General features: G+C 52.8%; 8 protein-coding genes across 8 annotated transcripts; 5 read left to right on the forward strand and 3 right to left on the reverse strand.

The window, feature by feature from the left end:
- Positions 1–2,434: 2,434 nt before the first annotated feature.
- Positions 2,435–3,962, reverse strand: BKA58DRAFT_392131 (uncharacterized protein). The gene has a single exon (XM_046170979.1). The coding sequence runs from the start codon at positions 3,488–3,490 to the stop codon at positions 2,531–2,533; it is 960 nt and encodes a 319-aa protein (XP_046021206.1). The 5' UTR covers positions 3,491–3,962; the 3' UTR covers positions 2,435–2,530.
- Positions 3,963–4,133: 171 nt separating this feature from the next.
- BKA58DRAFT_392132 (uncharacterized protein) lies at positions 4,134–4,994 on the forward strand. Its single transcript, XM_046170980.1, has 2 exons — positions 4,134–4,533; positions 4,579–4,994. The coding sequence occupies exons 1-2, from the start codon at positions 4,222–4,224 to the stop codon at positions 4,735–4,737; spliced, it is 471 nt and encodes a 156-aa protein (XP_046021207.1). The 5' UTR covers positions 4,134–4,221; the 3' UTR covers positions 4,738–4,994.
- Positions 4,995–5,323: 329 nt separating this feature from the next.
- BKA58DRAFT_39468 (uncharacterized protein) lies at positions 5,324–7,411 on the reverse strand. The gene is made up of 2 exons (XM_046171215.1): positions 7,018–7,411; positions 5,324–6,944 (listed from the first exon to the last, which is right to left on the reverse strand). Exons 1-2 carry the CDS (start codon positions 7,267–7,269, stop codon positions 5,337–5,339), a joined length of 1,860 nt encoding a protein of 619 aa, XP_046021208.1. The 5' UTR covers positions 7,270–7,411; the 3' UTR covers positions 5,324–5,336.
- Positions 7,412–8,340: 929 nt separating this feature from the next.
- On the forward strand, positions 8,341–9,625 carry BKA58DRAFT_443560 (uncharacterized protein; the record flags this gene model as incomplete). The annotated part of the gene is made up of 4 exons (XM_046173990.1): positions 8,341–8,492; positions 8,555–8,598; positions 8,676–9,144; positions 9,202–9,625. The coding sequence occupies 4 exons, from the start codon at positions 8,341–8,343 to the stop codon at positions 9,623–9,625; spliced, it is 1,089 nt and encodes a 362-aa protein (XP_046021209.1).
- Positions 9,626–9,661: 36 nt separating this feature from the next.
- BKA58DRAFT_39472 (uncharacterized protein) lies at positions 9,662–10,705 on the reverse strand. Its single transcript, XM_046171217.1, has 2 exons — position 10,705; positions 9,662–10,597 (listed from the first exon to the last, which is right to left on the reverse strand). Exon 2 carries the CDS (start codon positions 10,460–10,462, stop codon positions 9,698–9,700), a length of 765 nt encoding a protein of 254 aa, XP_046021210.1. The 5' UTR covers positions 10,463–10,597; position 10,705; the 3' UTR covers positions 9,662–9,697.
- A 340-nt stretch (positions 10,706–11,045) lies between these two features.
- On the forward strand, positions 11,046–12,213 carry BKA58DRAFT_392135 (uncharacterized protein). The gene has a single exon (XM_046170981.1). It carries the CDS (start codon positions 11,172–11,174, stop codon positions 11,763–11,765), a length of 594 nt encoding a protein of 197 aa, XP_046021211.1. The 5' UTR covers positions 11,046–11,171; the 3' UTR covers positions 11,766–12,213.
- BKA58DRAFT_39481 (uncharacterized protein) lies at positions 11,960–12,764 on the forward strand. Its single transcript, XM_046171229.1, has one exon. It carries the CDS (start codon positions 12,154–12,156, stop codon positions 12,604–12,606), a length of 453 nt encoding a protein of 150 aa, XP_046021212.1. The 5' UTR covers positions 11,960–12,153; the 3' UTR covers positions 12,607–12,764.
- A 3,119-nt stretch (positions 12,765–15,883) lies between these two features.
- BKA58DRAFT_323782 (uncharacterized protein) lies at positions 15,884–17,147 on the forward strand (the record flags this gene model as incomplete). Its single annotated transcript, XM_046167931.1, has 4 exons — positions 15,884–16,097; positions 16,148–16,242; positions 16,294–16,475; positions 16,499–17,147. 4 exons carry the CDS (start codon positions 15,884–15,886, stop codon positions 17,145–17,147), a joined length of 1,140 nt encoding a protein of 379 aa, XP_046021213.1.
- Between the last annotated feature and the right edge of the window lie 518 nt (positions 17,148–17,665).

Below are 17,665 nucleotides of genomic sequence, written 5' to 3' on the forward strand. Positions count from 1 at the left end.
CGGGATCGCGAAGGTCGCGAGGATCCTGACGAGACAGAACTAGTAGACTGGGTACGGTCGTGGTCACGCGCGCTATAGGATCGGATATGCTGAGTAGGTAGGGGAGCGCTGCAATCCTTAGAGATGTGACCTTTCTGGTTGCACTTAAAGCAGCGGCCTTCCTTAATCCTCTTCTGTCGTTCGGAGGAACCAGCGGGGGCGTATGCTGATGCGTCTATCTCCATTGCGTCGGGGTGGGTTACAGGGTAGCGTCGTGGGCGGTCTGGTAGGAAACGGAGGTTATTATCGTACGTGGATATCAGGTTAGCGTAATCGTTAAGGTCGCTAGGCAAGGCTTCTCCAACCATTGCACGTTGAAGTTCGTGGGATAGAGAGTTCCGGAGGGACGCGATCAGGCCAATCTCATTTAACCCAGTGTCAGCAGCTAGTCGTCGGAATTCGGCGAAGTGGGAGGTGAAGCTGCGCTTTCCTTGACGGAGTCCGCTTAATCGACTAAGAGCTGTCAGCTCCTTGTTTGGGTCTCCGTAGGTAGCTTCAAGAAAGGTAACAAGCTGGTCTACATTATGGATATCCTTGTCCATAAGCGGGTCGATAAGAGCTACTGCGTCCTTCTCAAGTCTAGAGTGAGCGTATAGCAGGCGGGATCTTTCGTTCGGGTATCGGTCTGCGTTTCCCTCGAGCTTGTACCTAAGCTTGCGGACGAAGGCAGGGAGGTCCTTTCGTCGGCCATTGAACAGAGGCGGGTCAGGCAGACGGTCGGTTCGGGGAAGGTCCTTCAGGTTCGCGTTGGGCGGCGTCGCAGGATTCGAGCCAATTCCAGATAGCTCTTCTAGACGAACTTGATCTCCCTCAGCGCTGGTTCGAGTAATGGCTGGGGTAGCAGCAGGAGCAGACCTAGTCTTAATAGACTCAAGCTCTTGGCGAAGCTCTAGAATCTGTTGAGAGTGTCGGTTTTCTTGTTCAGCTAGATTGGCAAGTAGTGCTTCGTTGCTAGCTTTCAATGCAGCGGAATCAGCTTGGATAGCATTTAGCTGATTCAGGATCAATTGCAACGCGTCAGGTTGCCCTTGAGTAGTCATAGTGGTGTGACGCAACGTAATGTCACAAGACGCTACGAGCACGTGTTTAAGAGCTTACAAGAAGCGTTAATTGTAGCTACGTATAATATCTAGTGTAATACAAGACGTTGCGTAAGGAACAGAACAGAATGCAAAGCGGTGAAAGATATAGCTAGGGCCGTGCGCGGCGCTCAGGCCTTAGCTGGCCAATTAACAGATTTCGGGTGGACTGGCGAGCCACCCGAAATCTGTGCGTTCAGGTGTTAGGGGAACCACGGTGGTTACCGTAACACTTTGCATTCTATTCTGTTCCTTACGCAACGTCTTGTATTACACTAGATATTATACGTAGCTACAATTAACGCTTCTTGTAAGCTCTTAAACACGTGCTCGTAGCGTCTTGTGACAGAGGGCGAGATGTAGTCGTAGGTCGTAGAATGGCGTGTGGCTGTAAAGTCGCCACCGCCGTGCTTGTGTCGAGCTTCCATCGTGTGTTTACTTTGATACGCGTGGGATATACAGTGCAGAGATAGAGAGGTAGAAAAATGTTGGAGTAACGAGCTATGACATATAGACGGAAGCGGTACGGTAGGCAATAGCCTCACGCACGTATAAGCTCTACTTTAAATAGTAATCGCAAGAAGTGTAGGCTGTAGGCACTAGATTGAGATCGTCAAACCGATTACTAATCTAACCTACTTAAGATAACGTATTCCACCACTCACCCGCCATTACCACTTACCAGCCACCCTTACCAAACTTAACGCGACGACACTAAACACGACAATAATAATATCACGACAACAACGTCCTTAGTAGACCTATCGCGAAGACAGACTAAGTCTTGCTGTAGACTTGATTCACACAAAACGCGTTCCTACACCTACTCGCGCTGCTACGCTGTATACCGTCTCTCGTATAACGCTGTCGTGGATCGAACTCGCGACCTCTAACCCAATTGGGTCTAGTATCGCAGTTAGACACTATCGCCAGTCATGGAAAGTAAAGATGTCAGAAAGCGATACTGTCGGTACGGTTATACCCATACGGTATACCATCCGACTGAAGACGACGCGCTTGCCCGCTTGAGCACCCCAGACAAGGCACGCATAGCGTGTCGTAGATGAGCTGAGATCACGACGGGTCCGTGATCAGCTCGTAGACACGTACATCTTGATCTTCGAGGTTAAGGCTGTAGAGGGGAAGAGGTGGTTGAAAGGGAAGAGAAGGTCTTGAGCGAAGGACTTCAGTCTGGTGGTATATGGGCAGGCGCATATATGGAATACTTCGAAGACTGGAAAGGGTTGCGCCCAAGGAAATTATGAAGATGTTGTTGGGGTAGTATCAAATGTAGCATGACTTGTTATCAGGCGGAGTAAATGAATGTAACAATGTTCATGATGCTATAAATTATGGGTATCTTTTTACTTAACATTTTCCTTTCCCCAGCGCCCAAACAAAGAAAAACCATTTCACCTCCGATTCTGATTCCGCAATCCCAACGCCGCCGCCCCCCTCGCAGGCAACCACTCACCACCCTCCTCCCGTCTCCCCCCAAGCAACGCTCCCACATCAACCTCCAACTCCCTCCAAAGCGCCTGCTCCACTACTCCCATAAACTCCGCATCCTGACCATGACTCCCAAGCAACACGATCTTCCCCGGCGGCACACCCAGCCCAGCCACAGCATGAACAACAGCCTCCTGGAGCTTCGCCCAGAACTTTGCGCGGGGGGCTTCGTAGACAGGGAGGTTCCACCAACCGAGATCGGTTCGCGCGGCGTAGTTAATCATGCGGGATTGGGGGGTGGCGGTGGGGGAGCACGTGGTTTCGTGCATGCTTGCGCTGAAGGAACTGGAGTCGAAGGCGAGGACGAGGATGTGTTGGTATTGGTAGGGCAGGGTTGCGGAAGCGCATGAGGCGTGTTGTAATCCTGCGTGGGTGGCGTATGCCTCAGAGTGTATCGGAGGGGTGTCCTCCGATGGAGCGAGGCCGGCGGATAGTAGAGCGTTTTGGAAGTCCTTTTCATGGGATCCATAGAAGGGGAATGTGATGGCTGATGTGATGTTTGTGACTGGGTGGTTGAGTTCTGTTTCGAGGGTGGTGTGGACTTTTGACAGGAATGTTGTGAGAATTGTGCTGTCGTCTGGAGAATTCAACGTCGAGTGTGGTGTCATCCACCGCGACATCAAGTCTATGTATTCGGCATCTCCGGGAATTTGGGCCAGGTCGATTGTTGTGCCGTTTGGGTACCGCGCAGCTGCTACTGCTTGTAATGTTGTGAAATGGACGCCGATGCTGGGAGTCGCATCGAGCTCTTCCGCGCTAGTGTGGTCGTTGACGGTCTCTTCAACGATGGGTATCTGATTGTGGTATCGTACAGCTCGTGCACTAGCCAAAGGCACAAGCAGAAGAAGACCAGAGAGTTTCATTTTGAAGTCGTGAGATGATGATTGTTACAAAGAAAGAAGAGAGCGTAAGGGAACGACTACAATAAAGAGCGGACCCGAGTAGTCGTAGGATCAGGTGTAGAAAGGGAGGATGGCACAGCGTGAAAGAGCGACGGTGGTGAGTAAGGAGTGGTGGGTGAAGAAGCGGCAACGACAACGGCAGTACGCTCGTCGTCCCCTCCTCCATCATCGGGGCGACTCCCGACACCTTATAGGAGTCGTCCAAAGACATCCGATCGTACCGTCAAGGCAAAGAGGATCCGAGGTTCTGGTCAGGGACTTGTGGATCCGCCCACTGTTCCGTGGGCACTAGGGGAATACGAGCTAACCCGGCGTGCGATCGGTCCAACCTAATGGACTCGAAGTACCCATCTCCGGGTCCCATGCAGGACAAAAGACGCGTTCCTGGATCTCGGTCACCGTGTCTTGAACCCTCCGTTGGCATTCATGCTCTCGGACAGCGAGCGTCGTTGGCGCGTAACTGCTGTGTGAGGCTGTTGGAAGCGCGCTGTCAGGTCGGCAGGGACCGAAAATAGAAACTCGCCCAGACCCGGCACGCTCGGCACTACTAGAAGCTTGTCTACCCCTCTCTCGTACTTTCGCTCATAGCTATGGCAGAACAAGAGTCGGGCTCGCCTTGGCACATGTATTGATTGCTCACATCTTCTCCGCAAACGGTTCTTTCGAGTCAACTACCTGCCGTCTCATCGCGCATGCGATTGCGATACGAAAATGGCGCTCGAGACCCTGACATGCGCGTGATACACGCGTTATACGGAGGAGCCACGCTGCATCAGGATGATTGTATAACATTAACGTGCAGGTATCGCGTGTCTAGGTGGCCCTTAGGAGTAAAACAGAGTCGCATGGTAAGGCCCGATCTCTGCTTGGGCATGTATAGGGAAAGTTCTTCGCAACTATCGGTAGGCGTCCTGCCGCTTGCTGCCACCATTGTGTGGCGCATGTTAAACCCGACAGCGGGACGCGTTCCGCTAGCTGCTCTTACGCGTCGTTCAAAGCAGAAGGTACAAAGGAGCTCATTCCGTCTGAGCCGTACTGACTATTGAAAGTGCCAAAAGAATACGATTGGTAAACTTCATGCAATGTGCGGAGTACATGCTTCAACATGGACACACCTTGAAAGCAGACCTTCATGTTGGCCTAGTACTACGCAGAGTACTTATCTTCACAGTAGCTCGTGCCTGTATAGTTCTCCTGAACCAGCCTAATGGCATGAAAATGGCACATAAGCAAAGCAGACACATATTTCTTCCTCAAGGTTCTCGCAAGCAAGAACACCCAATGAAAAACAAGTCGCGCCTGCCAGAGGTAGTGCGAGATACTGGCGGCACCGTGGCCTCAAGGTATGAGCGAGCTCAGGGACCTGAGGTCGGGTTGCAAAAATTGTTATCGGGAAAGGCCACCGTAGTGGCATTATAGCGATTAAACTATAAAGAACAGATACTACACTTGATCTAAGCCAGATTGGCAAAGAGAGCTACCGGGCATCTGAGGGACGGGGGAAGGGCGGGTTTATGTAGACGATGAGGGTGGGCCGTGCTGCGTTAGGCGGGCGCACGTGTGACTGCTGCCTGGCCGCTAAGGGGTTGCACTGCCGCACGTGTTGCGCTGTTGCCTACACATCCCCAGGGCTCCACCACTCGAGTCTGACAGCTGAACATGGTTCAGTGAAGCCTAGTCGGGTGCGTGGTCTGTTTGGACGACATCGAGACATTGACGTCACCTCAGAGCTACGAAGTTTTGGCACGACAGTTCTGATACAGATTGAGATCGATACTTAGAGCCAAGATGCATTCACAGACCACCATCACTTCCTCCAATCCTCCTTGATAAGGTCCGCCGCCTTCTCCGCCACCGCATACACCGTTGCCTGAATATTCCCCAGCGTCTCCATTGGAAAGATCGACGCGTCCACGACCCTCAGATTCTTCGTTCCATACACCTTTAACCTGCTATCGACAACGCCATTCAGTTCCCGCGGCATCATTGCACACGTGCCCGTAGGATGGAAGGTGCTCAATAGTCGCTCCTTGACGATTTCCTTAGCGGTATCCAAATCCTTGGCTTCCTTGCCCTCGGGTAAGCGCCCGCTCGGCTTGAGTAGAGAAGCGAACGGCTCGGTCTTGACAATGGTCTCGATGTATTGCGTGTACCGGGCGAGGATCTCCAGGTCCAATGGATGAGAAAGGTATCGGGGGTCCAGGATGGGCTTCTCCTTTGGATCCGCGGATCTGATGTGGCAGAAGCCACGTGAGAAGGGATGATTGTTGACTGCCATGATGGTGATGAAATTGTTGGGGTGGGTAGGTGCAAGCAGTGCGTTCATCTGTGTGGCGCCGGAGGAGATGTTCAGCTGCAGTGGCAGCATCATCGCGTATCCAGCTGCTTCCTTGGGGCCTAGGATCTGCTTCTCAAGCTGCTCGTACTGCTTCTTCTGCCAGAGGGGCAGTTCCTTGTCGTTGATATATTCCTTTGTCAATTTCGCAATTTCTTCGTGGCTGATGCGACCATTGGAGTCGACGAGTGGAAGCATGGTCAAGCTGATTGGGATACCGACGAGCGGGCCGGTCTTGGTAGTCATGTATTGTTGCAACACGGCTTGCACGATATTCGGATCGCGCATGATGTCTCCAGAGAGTTGATCGTCGGCAACCTCGAAGGACGGGGCGGAAATGGCATGGTCCTGGAGGTTCTCGCCCACACCAGGGCTCTCGAGAACTACCGGTATGCCATGCTTCTCAAGAAGTTCTTTTTGGCCGATTCCGGAAAGCTCAAGGATTTGCGGTGACTGGATAGCACCTGCAGAAAGGATAACTTCTCTCTTCGCCCTGACGTCGTGGGTCGACCCATCCTTTGTCCGGATCTTTACACCGATCGCCTCTACAGAGCTGTCGGAGCCCTTCGTCAATATCTTTTCGACGAATGCTTCTGTCAAGACTTCGAGATTCGATCTCTTCGCAACGTCCGGGGTGTAGTATGCCGACGCAGCATAACCGCGAGTTTTCGTCTCCGCATCGAGGGACAGTCCGCACGCAAATGTACCGAGCTTCTCGCCTTCGATAGGATCATCCGTATTGCACCAGCCCATCTTGTCCAGAGTCTTGGCCCACGACGCCTGAAACGGTCCATACACATCCGGAATCGTGACCGGAACAGGACCATCCTTGCCATGCAGCTCCTCATTGATGTAGTCTATGTTGAGGAGTTCTTTCGTTTCCGCACTCGGTGGTGTGAAGCGACTGAACTTGCGAAGGTATGGCGCGATGCCGGCAGCATCCCAACCCTCATTGCCTAATGCTTTCCAGGCTTCAAAGTTGGCTTTTGACGGATACACAGTTGCGCCAAAGTTGATTGCTGAAGACCCACCGAGAACCTTTCCTCGTGGATGCGGGATCTGCCGACCGTTGACATGCGTCTTTGAAATGCGATTGTCAGTTGTGCCTGATGCTTCCTATCGCAACAAGATCAGCTCGTGCCGCTGGACTCACCTGAGGCTCAGACATAAAGTCCCAGTCATAATTGGGGTCTCCATAGAGTGTTGACAGCATACCGACCGTGTCGATCTTGGGGTCTCCTTGACGATTGGCCCCAGCCTCGATCAACAGCACCTTCTTGTCCGCATCCTCGGTCAGGCGGTTTGCGACCACCAGCCCACCAATACCGCCTCCAATGACGATGAAGTCAGGCTCTACTGTAGAAAGTGCATCGATAGATGTTACGCAACCGGTGTGTTGGACCATGGTGTTTGTTGTGAAACAGTGTACCTACGAGTGTGGGCTCAAGGAACGCACCGCGACCATCGCGGTATATAGCAAAAGCCCAAGCGACCATTCCACCATAGGCCCGACAAGCCCATGCACGAACAGGAGCTCTTGATCTGGACCCGTTGTAGCCTCAATTCACGACTGTGCCGCAACGGGCGGTTGCTACTTCGGGAGACGGCAAGCGACGACTAAAACGCACTAAAGCTACGGACCGGGGAAAGCGGTTCCACAACGGCACGTTCAAAATCCCGTTGTCGTGTCATGTTCCTGGACGATATCCACCGCGTCTCCGTCAACACACTCCAAGACAGCGCCCAACACCTACGGCAACCGTGTGTACAGATGAGGGTGAACAGATGCAATTACACCCTGTGGCTTGCGACAGTAGTGCAAATTCTAACCCCCAGGATACTTACGAGTAAGGTAGATATACGTTTATCTACTTTCCATAATTGCACTTGGATACACGTTGAGATTTACCCTTGATAAGTTGCGGCTGACATCCCGCGCTCCGAGCGGCGGGCGCGGATTCCGGGAAAGCTCTGCTCAACCAACAGCTCTCATATCGAAGCGTTATGCAGGTCCAACACGCGGGCCCGCACCCGACCCACTACAGCCTCAAAAACCACCTCGACACGCCGCTGGAAGAGGGGATGATCTGGTCCCCGTATGGTCGTGGTTGGTCAACACGATAGCAAGCGGCACACTTATACCTCCATCCTGAAGTCTACCAGCCACCAGGAAGTTGCCGTACACCCGTGCTGCCCAAGCGACGTTACAGCGCTTGTGCTGTGGGGGTACGTTTCCGTTTCGGGACTGTGCTCGACGATATCCCTTTCCGTTATGGCTCCACTCGAATGATCTCGTCGCATCGTGAAGGATTTAAGCAGGAACCAACTTGCTGGGGTTTTTGGACCACCGGGTGTACCGTCTGTGTGGTGTCAATGCAAACAAGGAATGGGGTCAGTTTTGTCAAATAACAAGTAGGCCCAATGCAAGTGGTTCGCTTCTCATACTTTCACCTGCGCGTCGGGGAGACATCGCAGCATGTTGCCCACAGATCCGTTGACGAAGACGGATATCTTTCAGTTCGATATTGTTACTGAACAGCTGGCTGCTAACTTCTTTCTCGTCGCTTTTGCTGCTACACTTGTTGCGTTGCGGTTCGTCGCAAGACGACTTCGCGAAACCAAAGTATGGTATGTGAAGACTGACAAGTTGTTTACCTTCCCAAAGAACATGTAATCTGACAAGACCATAGGTGGGATGATGTTGCAGCAGTGGCTTCGCTGGTCTTCACTGTCGGTATGTACGAGCCAGGTCATCGCGCCTACACGATGCGATACCACGATATTAGACCGCAACACTAACCGCTAACGCAGGTATGCTCGCGATGCACATCACCTACGCGAACCACGGAATGCGGTACCACGTCGCCGAACTACCCCTTGCCAACGTAACCTTCATAGCCAAGCAACTCGTCGCCTACCAAGCTGTATACTACGCCGCCATGTCCAGCGTCAAGCTATCGTACCTCTGGTTCTACCTGCGCATCTTCCCCCAGGAGGCCTTTCGCAAATGGGTCTGGATATGCATGGGCCTCGTTGGTGGCTACTGGCTCGGTAGCATGCTCCAGATCTTCCTCATCTGCACGCCTTTCGAGATGAACTGGAACCCTACGATCCCTGGTGGACACTGCGCGAGTTACAACGTCGCGTTCGTTACGATTGGTATCTTTAACATGCTTACGGATTTGATCATCATGTTTCTGCCTATACCGTTCATCAGGCAACTGCAGATGGCTATTGGTACGAAGCTTGGATTGGTGGCAATCTTTGGGATAGGTCTCTTGTGCGTAACTCCCAGCATCGCGCTATCATTATTGATGTCAGCTGATCCATCTTGTAGTGTCACCGCCATAACCATAATTCGCATCAACGTCCTGCTCCACGTCGACTTTACCGACCTCTCCTACTCCATGCACGATGCGGCTTTCTGGTCAGTTGCCGAGCCCGCTATCGCCATCATAAATTGCTGTATCGCGACGCTCCGGCCGTTGCTCAAACTCATATCCCCTGCCCGGCTATGGGCTTCGAACAAAGCCAGCACCTCGGACCATATGGGCTACTCGGGAGGCATTGGTTCAGGGAATAAGTTGAGGAATAAGATTGGGATTGAGCATGATGAGTACCCGCTGACTCGGGTGGAAGACGGTGTGACGAATACAGTGATTATGTCTGGGAACCGCGGGGGCTCGCTAGGTGGAAAATGTGACGCTGATAGTGAAAAGAGTGGGAGGGATGTATCGACCGCGAATAGTGTATCGAATTAAGGCTCGGTTTCGATTGGTAACCTGACGTCCTATCTCTCTTGGCGTCTACCGACCCGATTCCTCACATTGGTCCTACCACGTTGACCAACCACGCTCAACCGCTTCCTGATACGGCTCGAGCGTGATGTTTTGCGTGTCGCCGTTGGAAAGGTAATACATATCCTCGCCCGCATGCTGTGGGCCAACACCATATTCTTCACCCTTTTGAAATGCTCGTGGAGTGACTCGATTTGGCGGAAGTACACCATCAACCGCACATTCTTCCATCACTTCCTCGGCCAATACACGAAGCTGATCTTGCGGGAGAGGATCGAAGCTTATACTGCGTGCAGGCTGCTTCTCCATAGGCCAGCTGGCTCCTTGGTAGCTGTAGAGACGCCCTCGTAGCCAATCGCAATCTTCATATTGTATGTAACTCGGTACGAAGCCAGGTAGACTACCACTGGGGATGAGGGACGTCTCAAGGTGTATGATTTGACTCGCATAGTCGCCTCGGTGGCGTTTCTCTTCGATATAGTGGGCGATGCAGGCTTTGTCGCATTCTTCGACCGTTGCACCGGGCATAGGCAGGAAATGTAACTCCAGACGATAGGGACATCCATAGGCAAAGTACGGCGTGTCTCGGACGAGAGCCTCGAGGAGTTCGACCGGCTGGACATTCCCAGGGTTGACGTCTTGATGGGTGAAATAGACGTGGAAACTGTAGAGCGGAGGAAGTGGACAAGTTTCTCTGCCTCTGAACACCATGAGCGCCTCTTTGCCAGCATGGTCGGTGAATGGAAGAACGTGTATTTTGGCGCGATATATGCGACCCATTTTCCCCAGCCCTCCGCTCATCGTTGCGCAACTGTCGTCTCTTTTTAGGATGCAAGCGAGTTGTTGCTGGCTGAGGAGACTGGCCCGCCCAGAGGATGGGAAGGCGCGTCGGTGCCTAATCGCGGAGGAGACGCCAGCGCACGTGCAGGACCAAGGCTAGCCGGGTTCGTCAGCCAAGCTAGCTGGAGGCATCTCAGGCTATGTCTGATCGCGTCTTGGTGGTGAGTGTGTTTAGGCGTGACGTGCCCAGCGACTATCCCTACCTTTCCAGTAGTCACGCCGTTTGCCTGTGTAAAGGACCTTCCTTGGTGGGTGGGTGACTTTCGTCATGACTCCGCATGTATACAGGAGGAACTGCAAACATTGTGTCGAGATATGACTGCTAGTGCTCTAGCCGGGCTTCACGACACCAGCGGGAAGATGGAGAGACGAGATTCGTAGATGATGAGGCACAGTACCGTTTTCTGGTGTCGTGATGGGTGCGACGACGTGTTAGGTCTGTGCTTGCGGGCAAGCCATGAAACCCCAATTAGGCAGCAGCACGTGCGCACGGGAACCTTGGCTTCGAGGGGTCTCAACTTTTGGTTTGCAGCAAAACCCCGAATATTTTCTCAACGTATGCAAGGTAGCAGTAGCACGCAGTCATACATGCTCTCGGTTTATCGCGACCACCGCAGTCTTACTTCTCCCCCAACTCCATTACTACATCTGTTCTTCTGACAACCAAGCCATGGCCGACGAAATAATGGCCGACGGTGAAAGTCACCTCCTCATCGACGATATCGTGTATGCTGACCCAAAGAAATACCATCCACACGTCGTTCTGATTTACAAGTGCTATACCGCCAAGGAGGTAGCAGACAACCCATACCCTGAAGCACTTTACGAGGTGGCATGTATCCAAGAGGAACTAAAGATACCACCGCCACGGGTACCATGGCCTCTTCTAGCATCCAGTCTGCGCGAAGAAATAGAGCTTGGTGTCGAAGAATGGCGAGTGTCAACTCTACGCATTATGGACGAGCGCATGGCACTCTTCGACTCTTCCGAAAAGACTTCTCGACCTGCAACTTGCTCGGCCGTATCGGACTCTGGACATGGATTCCCTCATCGCGCCCTAGGTGTGAAAGAGCTGCTTGAACACATGCTCCGTGAAGCAGCGCTATGCACACTGTACGCTGCATGGAACGTATCAAAAGGCTGGAGGGACATGGTGAGCTATATCTTGCAAACTCGGTTTCACAGTCCATATCCCTGCGACCCTGTCGATCGTGGTAGAGCTATTTCGCCAAAAATTAGGCTGGATGCAGCCATCCGACGATGAGATCGTACATTTCCAGTAAGCGGTGGACAGATTGTCGCAGGCGTCCCAGCCCGAAGTTTTTGGCGATGCCTTCCTCCTCGCTGCCCGGTTGCCGCAGGCAGAGAAGGTTCCGCAATCAACATCTAATGCTTTCCGCGTACTCTATGAAGCTCAATTCGCAGTCTTCTACACGAGTGGACGTTTCCTTGTGGAGGTGCTTCTCTCTCGGTTAGGTGGACCCCGTTGGACGAATCTAAGTTAATTTCAAATCAACCCATATTTTCTCGACTAGTTTGAGTATTGTCTGCAGCTGACCCACGGTAGTTTCGTCGTCACTATAGAGCTGCGCCTACAGCATGATTTGAGAGATCATGCATTACCTACGAGGCTTGAGCAGCTCGTTGACACCATGTTTCTTACAAGTCCTCCGTGTAAGGTTCTAGGTATATATGCTCTAAGCCCGGAGTCTGCGCGTCCTAGTCCTGAAGGATTACAGTCAGTCAAAAGGCTTCTTCGTGCGAACGGTATCCGCGTTGGAGATCTTTTGCGGCAGATCCGGCAGCTTATGCCCATGGCGATTAGGTGCTGGCGCGATAACTCTCAAACTATATGCCAGCATATCGAAAGGGAAGATTGGACAAGAATGTCGTCTCATAGCTGCAAGTGCCGAGCATTGGGCGGACCTGGCTTTCCAAAACTCTTCGGTTTCCTCGAGTTCGCGGAAGACTTTCGTGCAACATCTACGCAATGTATTTACTTGGGGTACCAGAGGGACTGGACCTTATTTCCGCAGGAGTGGAACGAGCCTGTCTGGAGGCCTACTGAAATATTCTCGCTAGACGCTCGCGAATCGCTATGCTAGATAGCAAGGATGTTCGTCAATCACCAATTTGCGGAAGACAGTATCGGACCAGAAAAGAGAGGGTAGATCTAAGTTGCACGAGTCGGTCGTGTTATTACTCACCTAGATTGGCACCGAGAAGATGCCGGATTCGATGGACAAAACGACGAGTATGACGCGGCGAGGTCGATTTACACGATCTCATAGTAATAGTCGCACACCTCTCCATAGCCCCAGAAAAACAACCCCAAGTATCACTCCCACGCTCACTTCCTTTTAGTGACAAGATTAGCCACACCTTGCATTAGTCCTGCTTAGTCGTACACCCACCTGACTATGCATTTTATGTTTCCCTCGTGGCAATCTCAGCCTACGTGTCTTGTTTTCCTTTTCCGTTCGGCGTCCGCGCATCCGAACTCTTGGGGAAGGAAAACAAAGGAGAGAACCCGGAGTCCCCCCACGATGTCGGCACGTCACTATGCGCGCAAGACGAGATTAGGACGGGGGCTCAGATTGCCTTACTGATCTGTTATAGGGTGCTGGATCGGGAAGGGGATGGTAGATGGAACTCTAGCATCGCCTTCGCACGGACCCCACAGAGTGGAAAGGGTTGGTGATGAGGCCGCCGGAGTAAGTACCCGCACTTTCGAAAGGAGTAATCGGACACATGAGGGCGATGTGGGTATTTTCCAAATAGAACACTCAGGAGATACTCGCTGGAAGTTGCCGTCTTGCCTCTTGCCCCTTGCCCAAGTGTACTATCGCGACTAATATGTCGGCAGATCGAAATAACCGCCCGTCTAGTATATCCAGATGCTAGAGAGAACTCTAAGACAGCTTCCAGGCAAATACCACCGTGCTTCCAACCCGGAAGAACTACCGATGGGTGACGACGTGATGAACCGTACGTGATCGCGGGTACCTGTGCAATGCATGACGAACGCGATATCAGTGCTCGACTACCGATGTATTTGCCATGGGACATTGCTGATGAGTGTGGCTTCATGATCGTCGGCGACATGGGTTGACCAGGGGAGGCGAGATGGCCTTACGGGGCGTTCATCACGTTGTATCGTGTAGTCATTCGCTGATATCCTTGGAGGCTGGCAAGAGTCAGCACACTGAAGGACGTGCAGACGCGCATACCCTTCCGCGTGGCACTTGCAAGGAAGGGCCAGAGCATGTCGAGCCGATATAGTTGCCGCCGTCTTCGGGGAATTTCCTAGATGCTGTATTAAGTTGTAACTACCTTACTACCAAGATTGCAGTGTGGATCGGATGCGATGATCGTGACAATTATCGATCACCGTGGATATCATGACCACGTCTCTGGCCGTGATGCATTCCTGTGGACTCGTAATATCCTTGTTGAGAGCAATGTCCCTTGCTGAGGACGTTTCTAGTCTTCAACGGTGTGATGATAGGGCCAATAGCTGGTCAATTGGAAACCGTCCCGCAGTCGCATATCTAGCCGTTAGGACGGGACTGGTTTTGTGATGCTTTGAATTAGTCCTAATATGGTGCAACCAAAACACACTTCCGAGGAGTCAACAACATGTTGAGCGACGAAAGGGGATATCGATCAGCTTGGGCATGTAATGGACGTCCAATCGTATGCTGTAGCCGACACCAGACGGGAAAGGGAAGCTTTGTCACTTAGCCGCTGAGGTTAGCGGGTCTCTAATTCCAGGCCGTACCCCACAGCACTGGACCCACGCGAGTGCCGAGATAGGGACAGGAGCTGAGCCCGTGTTGTGGGAGTGGTTTTTTGGTAGCCAATACTTGGGGAGCTGAAAAGTAAAACCGTTGCCAACGAGCGAGCACGGTGGCCTCTGTATACACGACGTCGTGTGCATGTCGGTAGATGAGCTGCATGCCTCCAGGGAGTGGAGCACAGCCGCGGAAGGATCATTAGTGTTTTGACGGTGGAAGTACGTAACGGCTGAGTATTCCCAAAGGCCAGGAATCTCTGGCGGGGAAGCGGCTGGGATAGAGTGATCTTTACAAGGAAGAGGGATGAAGTCTTCACACGACCGGGATCAGGTTTCTTGAGCGTGGAAGTCAATCGAGGCCTTGTACGTCCAACTCGAAGTTTCTGCGTGGCGCAATAGATGCCGTCCGAGGCGCCCGCACAGGCGTCCCTGGTCTTAACGGGACTCGTAATGTGGATCGCGTGAGTCTCGAAACAACAGCCATGTGTACCTGAGGGTAGGCTGGATCGGGGATACCGCTTACTGTGGCTCCTTGGGTCAAAGACACAACGTGCTGACGACAAACAGTGGGTAGGTGGTACCGTAGACGCGACGTCACCAAGACAACTAGACAGCGAGAAGACGTCGGCGAGTAGGTTAGTTGGAAAAAGACGGCGGGCGGAGTATTGCAAGCCACGAGAGAGCGGAGACAGCAACAGGCGCCGTCCATAACCCGCATCCGCAGGGCATCGCGCAGAGCGAAGGCGGATCACACCTTGGAGTGATGCGGTGAGGTTATTCGTCGTTGAGATAAACGAGGCCGGGGGTGGCCCCTGCTGCTAGGCGGGCGATCCGAAAGCGCTTCGCCACGACAGGCAAAATCTCAACGCTGGACCCTTCGATCTCTGCTCACGACACGCGACAATCGCGCGATGGTGGGAAAAGCAGCATTGCGGCTTGACACAATGCGGTATTCTAGATGACGCCGCTGGTCACCCAAAGTATCGGCTCATATACGGGCCTCCAAATCAGGTTGTCCTGCGGCAAAACGTCCAGACGCCGGATTCGGTACTACTGCTCAGCTACCCCGGCTTCGGGACAGCGATTGGCCATGCGTGGAATGCGTCTCTATCCACTGATGAGCCGCAGCAACAACCTGCCTGAACCCGGTCACATTAACGCTCCACAGTCAGCTCCCGGCTACTGGTCACCTATCCACACTGGTCATTTGTACCAGCAAGTCACAGCGCGAGCTGAAGGGACTACGGACGTCGCTGGTACCTGGACCCCTGCGGGCGAAACCGACACCATTCCGTACCCGCAACGGAGCTCCCGTGGTGCACTGCCAATGGTGCTGCGCAGATGAGCATTCTTTACTCCAGCATACCATGCTTCCCAACGATGGCCAAGCCCCACTGGAATTCGAGCCTTTGTGCACGGCGCAGCAGGAGCATACGGGTGGAGATCTGGCTCGCCCTGAGTGAAGGTTATATTCGTGTCCATTCCCAGTCCCGTGCTCTTTGAACGCTGGTGACGCTCGTTCCTCAGTCTCATCCTACCATTGATTAACAAACGTTCACGGCTTTCGAAACACATACGCCAGCACCATGAGGTCTCCCCCACCCGAGGTCCTTGCGACATGGCCCAAGCCGAACTACGTCGACCCCGTCACGCGGGGCTCCGGCCTCATGATTGTCGAGTTGACATTACTACCCATTGCTATGATTGTGGTCTTCCTCCGACTATGGGTACGGATAGCATGGCTCAAGAAGAGCTGGTATGACGACTACCTCATGATCGTGGCAATGATCTTCAGTATTGGTACGGAACCCGAACTTGTCATGACTTCTATCATCTAACTCCTTCCACAGGCACAACAGTCATCGTCATCATGGCGTCCCAACTGTATGGTTGGGATCGCCACGTTTGGGACCTCAAGCCGCACGAGCTGATGGTCGGTAGACAGGTACGACAGTGTGCAACCCGTGTCACCACACGCCGATATTGACGGCTTTAGGCTTCTATGGCAGGCCAAACACTATTCGTCTTGGCCTCTTCCACCGTCAAGATGTCCATCCTCATTTCGTATTTCCGCATCGCGCCAGAGAAGTCGCTCTTCCGCAAGCTCGTCTGGGCAACCTTCGCCCTCGTGTTCGCCGCCTTCGTCGTGTTCCTGGTCGCACTTTGGGTACAATGCATGTAAGCATATCCACGTGATCAAGTTATTCTAGTACTGACGACTATAGCCCAATCTCAAGCTACTGGACACTCCAAGCCGACCACCGCGACTGCATCCCAGAAGGACCGCCATTGGTTGTGCAAAGTGTTCTCAACGTCGTGACCGACTTCATGATCTACGCGCTACCTATTCCCACGCTCTTCGGCCTCTCGTTACCGACCACCCAACGTATCGGGCTCGTCATTCTCTTTTCGGTCGGCGGTGTCATCGTTGTTGCAAGCAGCTTCCGCGCCTACTGGGTCCACTACACACTCTTCGAGACATACGATGCCACGTGGGAAGGGTATCAGATCTGGGTCTGGACTGCCATTGAAACAAACGTCGGTGTCATCTGCGGGTGCATCCCAGCGCTCAAGCCTCTACTCTTCCCGCACCGGGCAAGACAGCAAGGGTCCAAGTATGGCAACAACTCGCAAAACAGCAGAAGGAAGGAGAAGATCACGCCTGTCCTTGACCAAGTCGAGATGGACACGCGCAAGCTCACGGACAACGATGAGACGCGGCCCGGCACCGCCATCACCCCGGTCCACTTCCGTGCGCACTCGGAACGGCCGATGAGTGGCGATACCGACGATACCGATAAGAGCCGGTTCGATATCGATATAGAGCAGCAAAAAAGCTTCATGTACTGATCGCGAGGCGCAGTACTTTTCACATTATTTAGTTTAATATGCGCATCCGTTCAGCGAGCGATGTTTCAGCTTTCTGTAGGCAGCAGACTCACAAAGGGCCTCTTCTCTTCAACTACCTCACTATATCTCTTTCCTTTCTGTTTTCTCTTGTCAATACCCGTCGGATACGACAGCTGGGCGGATTCCTCAAATTTAGCGAGTTCAAGCTCTTAGCAGCAGCAGCTTCTTCTTCTCGTCGCCTAAAAGGCGTCGAGCACGATAGCGAATCATACGATCACTACACTCTCTTGGCTGTCGCTTCTTTTATGTTTGGCCTCTGATTCGTTCGGTGTCGACGTGTTCTCGCGACGCGCAACAACCATGCCGCAACTTCCTTTTTCGTCTCGCGAAGACTGCGCCACCAGTTGAAACTGAAGGTGTGCTCATTGCCGCATTGCTTTGCCTCCTTCGTACCGAAAGGAAGCAAACTATTCAGAGGTCGTCTACTGCTTTATTTCGGGCAATTGAGATTTCACGGA

The sequence above is a fragment of the Alternaria rosae genome (assembly GCF_020736505.1).
Source record: "Alternaria rosae strain MPI-PUGE-AT-0040 chromosome Unknown BKA58scaffold_10, whole genome shotgun sequence".
Taxonomy (NCBI): Eukaryota; Fungi; Ascomycota; class Dothideomycetes; order Pleosporales; family Pleosporaceae; genus Alternaria; species Alternaria rosae.